The 11,108-nt window shown below is 41.6% G+C and overlaps 1 protein-coding gene across 2 annotated transcripts; it reads right to left on the bottom strand.

Annotated features, from left to right (window-relative positions):
* Positions 1 to 544: 544 nt before the first annotated feature.
* agpat2 (1-acylglycerol-3-phosphate O-acyltransferase 2 (lysophosphatidic acid acyltransferase, beta)) lies at positions 545 to 9,525 on the bottom strand. Of its 2 annotated transcripts, XM_061699452.1 has the most exons (6): positions 9,125 to 9,525; positions 6,416 to 6,549; positions 5,699 to 5,874; positions 5,511 to 5,606; positions 1,807 to 1,879; positions 545 to 1,731 (listed from the first exon to the last, which is right to left on the bottom strand). In XM_061699452.1, the coding sequence occupies exons 1-6, from the start codon at positions 9,313 to 9,315 to the stop codon at positions 1,577 to 1,579; spliced, it is 825 nt and encodes a 274-aa protein (XP_061555436.1). In that variant the 5' UTR covers positions 9,316 to 9,525; the 3' UTR covers positions 545 to 1,576. The 2 variants fall into 2 exon arrangements, with proteins under 2 accessions (XP_061555436.1, XP_061555435.1); XM_061699451.1 differs by having other exon boundaries at positions 545 to 1,879.
* Positions 9,526 to 11,108: the final 1,583 nt, after the last annotated feature.

Here is an 11,108-nt window from a genome sequence, read left to right as displayed (position 1 = left end):
AGTCGTAAAATGTCAAGAAAATACAAACGCTGTGACAAGAGTAAAAAAAAAAATTCGGGGGGTGGGGGGTGCTATATTGAACAAGTATTTTTTTTAAAGAAAAAAGAAAAAAGTGATATTTTTTTTGGAGGAACAAAGCGTGTTAGAATAAAGTCACATTTTATTGGTAAAAAAGTCAATATGAGAATATTCCTTCTTATATACTATTCACAGTTAGTTCACCATTTACGAATTCACTTTTTTTTTTTTTTTTGTGGAACTGTTCCTCAGTAATTCACTTAAAACTCACCAATCTGTAGTATTTGCTCTCTTTCTGTAATGGTATAATCTGATATAACATATTTGAGGGACTTTATTTACTCACTTTTATTTGCTATTCACAGCAAGGCTAGGTGGCTTTTGCCTGCAAACAGAACAAGTTCACTGCCGTCTATTATTTATATTTAAAAAAAAAAAAAAAAAAAAAAAAAAAAAAATTTGTAGCTAACAAGAAACATTCTTATTTTAATGGAAAAAAAAAAAAAAAAAAAAAAAAAGTCGACCGAGGACGAAACATGAGAATATTTTTCAAGAAAAATACTTTAAGTAGATATTTGTTTTTTAGAAAAGAAGTCAGGACAAGTCAAAACATTTTTTTTGAAGAATAAAGTCAGAATTTTTTAGAATTAAGACTATGGGTGCAATATTAAGAGAATTCAGTCATTTCTTTCAGAAAAAAAGTCAAAAATGGGCATAATATTACAAGAATAAAGCAGTAGTTTTATAATAGTCACATTTTGAGCAAAAAGTTGGAATAATACAGTCACATCTTTTCCAGGAAAAGGTCATCTTTGTCTGAGAATGGTCATATTTATTTATACAAGAAAAAAATAAAATCAAGTCATAATAGTGAAAGTGAATAAAGTTGCATTTTAGCTAGAAAAAAAAGTCAACAAAGGGCATAATATTTTGAGAAACACTCCTAATCATAATGACAATAAAGTCATATTTTCCCTTCGATTTGCCTGTTAAATTTAAATTTTACTGCCATTTTCTCAAAATTCTTTATTCTTGTCGTAGTAGTAATAATAAAAAAAGTTCCATTACAAGTATTTTTTCATAGTGGCTCTGATACATTAGCTTGAATAATGGCGAGAGCACCGCGACAAGTGCAGTCTCGTTTCTTTATTGTCACCCCACCAGATCAGAGAGCGCCTGCTAAACAAACGCTGTCACCGCCACTTGTTGGCGCACCAGATGAACTTAGAGTGGTGTGTGGACGTCCACCTCGTCCCAAAATAACCACGACAAAGTGGCAACATGAGAGGATTTAAAATAAAAAAACAAAACAAATGCATCCAAAGCGAAGAACGCGCAAAGGGCATGCACGAAAAAATTACGCACATCCGTACAGCTGGGCTCGCCGTCCGTCACTCCGCTCGCAGACACCGCGAGGGTCAGGACTGCGCGGACCGGAACCGGGTCCCGGACCGGGACCGGCTGCCTGGCCAGAGAGTAATGGGGGATAAACGTGGCGGTGGGCGTGGAGAGGCCGAGGTTGACAAAAAGGCGGGCGGGCGGGCGGACTGGCGGGCGCTCAGTGCCTCACGGGCCCGTTGCCGCACGTCAAGCCAGAGATGTCCAGGAAGGCTGATCGCATCGCGTCAAAGGATTTGTCGGCGAGGGACGCCACGTCCTCGGACGTCATGCCCTTGGTCTCGATCTTCGGAAGGATCTTCAACCGGATGGTCCCTACGGTACAGGTGGCAAAAGTACTCGCACTCTGTGCTCGAGTACAAGCACAGATACTTGTGCGGAAACGCTTACCCGATTTGAACTGCTTCTCTTTCCGTAGGTAGAAGTTACTGTACGAGGAGAAGACCACCGGTATGATTGGCGCCTACAGACAGACAGGAAGTCAAATTAGACACGAGCACACTGTTGAGATTGTTGTCACATGTAGGATACAGCCAGTACTTGCCAGAAACCCCCAGCTAAATTTCACCCCTCAAAATGGCTGATCTCTAATCATAACTGTCCTGTTACACCATAGCCCAGACATGCGAAGCATACTGGGGTGACTGTTGTCATGAGTACGACGCAGCCGGTTCTTGCCAGAAATCACCCTTCTTAATTTTACCCTTCTTGACCCTTTCAAAATGGCGGCTCACCGCTCGGAGCTGTCCCGCTGTCCACACGATAGCCCGGCCAGCCAAGAATATTGGGGGAGATTGTTGTCACACAGAGGACACAGCCAGCAATTGCCAGAAATACCCCTGCTAAATTCTGCCCCTCATGGCCCCTCAAAATGGCAGAGTCAAGTTTGGTTCCCACGCAGGGGATGTCCACGCCATACCCTAGACATACATATAATACTGGGAAGATTGCTGTCCCTTGTAGAATAGTCACTATTTGCCAGAAATCCCTCTGCTGAATTACCCCCCCCCCCCCCCCCCCCCCCCCCGAGATTGCCGGAATGAGCCTTTTACTGATTGTTACCATGGTAGGAAGGGCCCACAGATGGGCATCTCTCCAGTGCAGTGTGGTTTGTTTGAAAAGTCCATTTCCTGGACGATAAACAGGCAGTGGATGCCGGACTCGACAAACAGCCAGCCATCCTTTTCCAATGCTGCTTGTCCTTATTAGGGTCAAAGGTGAGCTGGGGGCTCTCCCAGGCAGGGTACACCTTGGACTGGTCTCCAGGGCACATTTTGACAAACAAGCACTCACGTTCCCGTCTAAGGACAATTCAGAGTCTCAATCAACCTAACGTGAATGTTTTTGGAATGCGGAAGGACGTTGGCGTGCCCGGAGGGGGAGACACGCAAGCATGGGTAGAAAATACTATTTTGAGATTCAAACCCTGAACCTGGCGGCACGGTGGTCGACTGGTTAGCGCGTCTGCCTCACAGTTCTGGGGACCGGGGTTCAATGCCCGGCCCCGCCTGTGTGGAGTTTGCATGTTCTCCCCGTGCCTGCGTGACTTTTGTCCGGGGACTCCGGTTTCCTCCCACATCCCAAAAACATGCGTGGTAGGTTCATTGAAGACTCTGAATTACCCGTAGGCGTGATTGTGAGTGCGAATGCTTGTTTGTTTGTATGTGCCCTGCGATTGGCTGGCAACCAGTTCAGGGTGTACCCGCCTCCTGCCCGAAGATAGCCGGGATAGGCTCCAGCACGCCCGCGACCCTTGTGAGGAGAAGCGGCTCAGAAAATGGATGGATGGATGGATGGAACCCTGAACCTCAGAACTGCGAGGCAGACGTGCAAACCACTCAGCCGATGTGCTGACTGACTCTACAATCATCACATCTTATTTCAGTCTTCGCTCACTGACACACCAAACATCCCCTGGGGGCTGTCCCGCTTCACTCGATCTGGCTGGCTGTTAATGGAAGAGAGAGAGAGAGAAAAGAGGCACCCAATGCTATAGAAACAAACAGAAACTGATAGAACCAGTCCATGATCACGCCACGAGCCTCCTCACTAGACCTCGTGTCGGCCAGCATCAAACGATCCACTGTGTGTTTAAAGAAAGCCAAATCATTTGAAGCAGAAAGACTCCGGCGGTGTGCAAGTACTTTTGTCCAGACCGTGTCAGGTTGCTTGTTCTAAGGCAAACTTTGGTGCTCCAGGGACATATTTCATTTTTAAAATGAGCATATATACAAAACTGTTGTGTGTATATTTAGATTATTTTACTATATTTTGTTTTATATGTTTTTTAATCATAAATTAACCAATTGTTAAATTGAAAAATGTTACAAGTCTAGGTATGTATCATTTACATTAAGCAAATATTCAAATGTTTTTGTTAAATGTTAAATGGTATGCGTCAAAATATTTTACTAATATTTTATTATTATTATTAAATGAGATAACTGAATACAAAATACATTTTCAATAGAAAGATAACATTTTAATTCATCAAATCTAGGAGAAACAAAATAACTAAATTACCACAACAAATATTACAGGACTCCTAAAAATGTAACCGTCTGGTGGGCCAGATTAAAGAACAGAGCAGACAGTGCGTGTGGCCCGCGGGTCATACTTTGACCACCACCTGGGTTAACTTACGTTTAAACGTGTGGGACGATGAACAATGTTTGAATAAAAACTAGTTGTTGGTTTTTTTTGTGCCTTTCCAGACCCCGTTTGATCAAATTCCTCGCAGCCGTCCCGGCCTGGAGCGTGCGCTCTGAGCGGACGCCGCGCGCGCTCTGAGCGGACGCCGCGTGCGAGAACGCTCGCGGCTGTCGGTTACACCGTGGCTGACTGACAGCGTCTTCTCCAGAAAAGAGGGCAAAATAATTCTAATCATAAACTATTACTACAAACAACCTTCCTTTTTTTTTTTTTTTTTTTTTTAACTCAACAACTTAAGGCCACTAGCTCCCCCTAGTTTCTGGAATTGGAACAGCCTTCACTCTTTGAGAGTGATGGAAGTAGTATGGAAAGTTCTCAGCATTTCTTCGATGTCCTTGATACCCAGGCTCGAGGTCTATATACTAGAACACTCTTTATCCTCACTCAAGTTCACGCACTAGCAGCCTCTTTGACTTCATGACTCGGACAATTGCGCACACTAGTAGAACGACTGTGGCCCAGCAGTAAAGTTTTTTCCCAATACTGTACGACTACTGCACCGCTAGATGTTAACTAAGACGACTTCATCAAATTGTCAATAGTCGTCCTTCGAGCACACAGTTTTGCCTCACTAGTAACATGTAGTTGTACTACTAGTACAGGCCAATACATTTAGAATACATTTTATTTCAGTACTCTTCTATGTTATATTCAGTAAGCATAGAAGAAAACACTTTTCAGAAGGCCAACTCCTGCCGAAATTCTATATTAAAAATGATTTTGCTTGTTTGCTATGTCATATTCAAATTTCTTGAGGTGAATTTGGGGTTTTTTGTTTGCTCTAAACCATAATCATAAATCAAATCATGAAATATTTCACTGTGTATGGGGAATTTATGTCATGTACGACTTTCACTTTTTGAAGTGAAGTACCGAAATAGATTAAGCTTTCGACGCTGTTGGAATTGATTGAGATGTGTGTGCCAAAGTTGCCCGATTAGTGAGGACAGAGAGTGTTTGAGATCTTTGACATCCAGCTTAATGTCGTACTAGTAGTGGGAACATTTTTTTATTTACCAGTAAGATAGTCGTTCTACAGTGCACTCAGCTAACAAGTGAGGACAAAGAGCATATTAGCACAGCGACCTTAAAGTGGATGTCAGTAGATATCGGATAAATATTCAAGCTGCTTTCCATAAGGTAGGCCCGCGTTTCCCAACCTTGGCTGAGCCAAGCAAGGCACACATATTTTACATTCAAAAATCTCATGGCACGCCACCAAACAAAAATGTTGGAAAAAAACGTGGGCACACGTGAATTATAGAGCTACTGCCATCTAGTGGAAAAGCATTTCACTGTTCTGCCGGTCAGCATACTTTGCTCGTGGTGAATATAGATGAACAAAGCTACAATTATGTGGGACGTTTTCCAAGGGTACTGACTTGCGCTTGCACGGCCAGGTGGAATGCGCCTTTTTTGAAAGGCAAAAGGTCTCCTCTCTGGTTCCGCGTTCCCTCCGGAAACACCCACAGACGGATCTACGGAAGGTCAAAGAAGATTTTATTGAGGGCCATATCGCCCTGGCCTACTTCCCAACAACGGGAATGTGTTAGGAGGACGTGTCGCTTACCTGCTCGTTCAACATGGTTTTGGCGGCGTCGGCCATGACGCTCTTGGCGTCGCTGGTCTTCTTGCGGTTGATGAAGACGATGCCGCCCAGCCAGCAGATGAGGCCCACCGTGCCGGCGTAGATCAGCTCCTTCTTGGCGATCATGGTGCAACGGTCGGGCAGGATCTCCATCAGGCCTGCGGAAGGAAGGAAGTGAGCACGTCAGTCGACACAAATAACGAAACACATCAAGCTGATCAAAGAGGCGCTGCGAGTTGGCTATTCGAGTATTTTAGCCGTGAGATTTGCGACACATTCCCCTAGGCAAAGCATTTTCATATTTCAAATGTTTTTTTTGATCAGTCTAACAGGTTTCAATGATGTCCACAATTCTTAGGAAAACAGCTACTTGATTTCAGCCAGCCTCAGAATTCAACGAATCACATCTCTCTGGCGATTGCGTAAGCACTAACAGCTAAAGCGCGGTAATTGTGTTAAAAGTCTGGACAAATGGGAGAATACAGCCTGTCAGCCGTATGCTTTCATATCGGCAAGTGTATTGATCAGAGCAACAAATCTAAATATGCTTTTAAAGTCATTGACGGTTGTCCCACTTTTACGCGAAGCCTGGTTTACATAGCAGGACTCCTGCTGATGTAAATGGTCAGCGGGCCGCGCGACACAACGGCGTGGGCTAAACTACGAGTAAAATCAGCACCAATATGGGACGCGACTCACCCAAAACGTCGAGCGAGCTCTGGTGGTTGGAGATGACGACGTAGGGGCCCGGGGTCTGCAGGTGCTCCCAGCCGCTGACTTCGAATCGCAGGCCGAGGAAATACTTGACGTGTCGAACCAGGGAGCGGATAATTCTGATGGGAGGAAAAACACTTTCTGAACCAAACTCAAAAATTGCCATCCCAAAAAAAAGCCCATTATACACTGCATAAACATGACTTGTAGTCCATAAATAATTTTCTGACCAATTCAATGAAATTGGTTGTGAATCCCTCAGCGCTCTATACATTCTAACCTTATCATCATATAACTGATAGGTTATCTTAACCCTCCGGTTATGTTGCGGGTCAAATTGACACATTATGACAAGTTAATATGTAAACTGTAAATCTATTTATTTTTAAATCGAGCAGAAACTTCCTAAACTGGCCTCATTTGTATTACGCATGCTTGTATTCTAAATTTGCAAACGCACCCCATTGATGGTACATTAAAAAAAACCAAGTAGCTAAAAGGGGCAGGTTAAAAATTGTGATTTTCCAAAAAAGACAACAACAAAAAAAATCTTGAAAATACTCCTTGCCCTAAATATGGACTGATAAGTTAGTGATATTCAATTCAAAACTATTCAGTCAAAACGTGATTTTCTTACCATTCTTTCAACGTTGAATAAAAGTATTTTTGTTTCTGCAAAGATTTTGTGTGACTATTGGAAAACTCCCTGCCTTATCCTTCACAATTACCAATTGTGCCGCGATGTATGCATTTCTAGTCCCTTCAGTGGAGTGGGTTCATTCCTCCTTTATAATCCACTAATAAGACAATTTTGAAAATGTGACGAGTGTCTATTAGCCAGCATGTGACGCACAGCCAAGTGAAACCAAGTTTCTACTTCCACTACATATTTTGACTGTAGCACAACTAAACTTAAAATGTAACCTTTACCCAAGATGTCAGAATTCTTTTGAGTTATATCTCATCAGGGCAGCGATAAGTCAGCTGAGTTCAAAAGCCGGCGGTTACGCAATTGCTCGATCCGTGGTTCAGCATTTTGTTTTTGTTTTTCATGAACAGCCGTAACAAGAAGGGACTGGGCTGTTCGTAGGGCTCATGTTCAAGGCTGCCACTTGATGTTTTAAACTCACCAAGTAAACATCTTAAAGATGTAAAACAAAGCAACATTGTTGCTACCCTGCGGCTACAAAACTAACTTTCATATCTCCAAGCCTTATGCAGTACAAATAGGGCAAACATAATTTTGTGCCTGAGTCAACTGGGTCAAGTAATTACTGGACAGCAAGAAGTGATGTTTAGAACACAATGGTGGTCCTAGAAGGGAGCTTTGTGGCACCCCCAAAAACACAAGAACAGCGAATATGTTGGATCTTTAACCAACGTGTAACAAGAAACTACCGACACATTGCGGTATGCCCATATTGATCACAAAAAAGTTAACAGGAGGAAGATCAGCGTATGAAACATCAGAGTAGTATGCACATGCAGGACCTCGGAGTATTATTAGCTACAGAGTCACCATATTCTATTCGCAAAATGATCTCATAAGGGCAAACTTTTTAACTTACTGTCACAGTATCAATAAAACATACTAATGTGTATATATATATATATATATATATATATATATATTAGATGAAAAAAATACTACAAATAGAAACATATCAGAAAACTATGTAAAACAATCTAGAAAACAATAGAACTGTATTACCATTCAATGACAATTATTAGAAAATTCAAAAGTCTTAGATGACTGGAAGTACACAAAGATTAGAAAAATTATTGAAACAGATTTTAAATTTTAATACAAAATAACATCATTTTGTAGAAACATGGCTTTGCTGGATTCTGTGTGAAAGGAAACCGCAAAAAGCCAGTACCCTGGGTGTGAGGTTTAATGCCAGCCATTTGCGCTGTTGTGTTGAAAGCAATTTGTGTCAACGTGCAATGTTCGCTGCCTTCTGCACGAAAGGCTGATAAATCTCAGCTCTACTGTTGCAACAATTTGGCAAATACTACAAAAAGGTGATTTACACAAAAGCTGCCCTTTTGTGTTGAGAGCAACTGCGTGAACACATCTGGAGTTTCTAAGTTCTGCGAAAAAAGGGAACAACGGAAAGCCTGGACAGGGTAGTGAAATGGAATGCTCCACACTCGTCCTGTTGTGTTAAATGCAATTGTGTGAACACGCAGAGAGGTTGTGCTGAAAGCAGGATTCGCTGCGTTCTGTGTGAAAAGCTTATAAATCCAAGTATGAGAAGTTTGCAGCATCTGTGTGAAAGGGGCTTTAAATATACTCACCGAATGAATGACATCGTGTTTGAGTACACAACAAACATCCATTTGAAAACTTAAAAAGGACCCCCCAAAAAATGGTAATGAAGACGGTTTGCAGTTTTGCAGCTGTAGCGTTGTTTCCCCTCGCACAAACACCCAGGAGAAGATTCCAGAATTGTACCTTGTTGTTGTTGTTGTTGTTGTTGTTGTTGTTGTTGTTAGCGGCTAACATTATGGCAGCAGGTTAATGTCAGTCGGCTTCGTTTGGAATTAAAGGTTCAGGAGGTGTTGAATATTTCGTTGGCATTACAGGTCGAGGTTTGTTTGGAGCCGTGGAATCACAGCTAGCCTGTTAGCCTCGCGAGCTAACGGCGAGCGGAGCTGTCAAAACGAGCACAAGTGACAACAAGTCCTCACCTCATGTTCTCCACGTCCCTGCCGCCGCTTTTGAGCACGCACAGCGGGATAGCCAACAGCGCCAGCGCCATCATCCAGGCCACGTAGAAGCACTTTTTGAAATAAAACACCAGCGTGTGACCGCTGCTCCACAGCAGCACCACCACCACGAGCGGCACCATCAGCGGCGCCATCCACAGTAGAACATCCATAGCGGGGAAGGAGGGAGGGTCGGTCGGGTCGGTCGGGCTAACGGCCGGGGCTCCGCTCACGCTGCTCGGCGAAAGAGAGGCGCCGCGAGCCGGTCAAACATAACACGGTAGTTGTTAGTTTCTCTTCCTCTTGATTCTGGTGACCACCATGTATCGTTATTCATCTGTTGCGAGGTGGAGTCCGTGACACGGTCGTCGTCATCCGCTGTTTTTTTTTTCGTCCTTTTTTTTCTCCCCTTCATTTCCGGGACGGTTCCTGCTCTTCTGGACCGCTATATGTGACGTCATCAGCACAGTTAGCTTTGGATGCTAATGACTTTAGCATAAAGCCTATATGATTCTAAAAATATTTTGGGCTTCCAAACCAACCTTTGCCCACTTTTTTGTTGTTGTTAAATCGATCCCTTTTAAATCCATTGTGTAGGTTACACCTTTTACACCACATAAAAAATATTTGGCTTCCTGAATTGATCTTATTTTGCAAATTCCTACCTCTGATTAAATCGGTGCTTTTGAAACTTTTTTTAATCACCTAAAAAAAGAAAAAAAAAAGAAAAGTGAAAGAACGATACCCATCATTAAAATACAGAAGTGTAGTAGCAATAAATAATTACTCAATTAAACTGGTTAAACATTGTACTCAAATGTTGAAAAACAAACAGTTCTCAAATGTTAAACATCAGTAAAAATGTTTTAAAAAAATATTACAACAATGCAAATTTACAAAAAAAATAAATAATACAACATATTCGAATAGGAACAAAATCATAATTACAGTTAGTTCCGGGTGCTAAAGAAAATTAGCACCTATAGAACATGTCAAATTACATTATTTTGCCTATGGAAATACTTTATACATCAACAATAATAATAATAATATATATATAATAATAATATATATAATAATAATATATATAATAATAAAAGGTTAGTTTGCTTTAATTGCTGCATTCACTTGTCTATCCCCAGAAATGAGACTAACATGTACATAATGGGATTAACCGTGCTAATCCAATCCGTGGCCATATAATCTGAGGCTGTCTGGAGTTTTTCGGCTCTACTTGACACGATTTGAGAGATTAGGAGAGATTGATGGATCCTCCGTCCTGATCGGATCCCGATCCGTAAGTAATTGTGAGCAACGACACCACCGTCTCGGCTGCATGGATGGCCATTGGCCCCAAATTTGCTTGTTTGTTTGTTTTGTTGTAAAAATGTAAGATAATGTAGTCACGAGCAAATTTAATGTACATGTTTTTGTAAACACCAAAACCAAAGACAAGTAGCCACCAAATTAAACATGCATGTTTTTGTAATGTCTTGACCAACAAAATTAACATACAGTGGATATCGTCATAAATCTACGCACACCTGTTGAAATGGCAGATTTTTATTAACATTTTTTTTTTTGCCAGTAATGGGTCCAAAAAAACTGTACTACTCAATTAAACATTCATCTTTTCAAGAGAAGTAAAAATAACCAACTGAGATAATATGGTTGCACAAGTGTGCACACCCTCCCATTACTCAGCAATTCAGCAATCACATTCAAACTCCAAAGAGTTCAATAGCACAAAACCTTCCAGTTTATGATAGAAAGCAAAAAAAATCAAAATAAAAAATCAAGGAAAATCCCACTGGATGAAATGAAATGATTGATCTTGGTCTCATTTTTTTATATCCGAGCATTTGAACATGGCTGTGTAGACTTTTTATATCCACTGTAAGTGTTTTTTTTTTTTTGTAAACACCAAAGACTATTTGGTCGACTTTAGCATGTGTTTCTGTAAAAA

The sequence above is a fragment of the Phycodurus eques genome, chromosome 15 (genome assembly GCF_024500275.1).
Source record: "Phycodurus eques isolate BA_2022a chromosome 15, UOR_Pequ_1.1, whole genome shotgun sequence".
Taxonomy (NCBI): domain Eukaryota; kingdom Metazoa; phylum Chordata; class Actinopteri; order Syngnathiformes; family Syngnathidae; genus Phycodurus; species Phycodurus eques.
The sequence above is the reverse complement of the archived record's forward strand: the minus strand, read 5'-3'. Positions and strand labels throughout refer to the sequence as shown.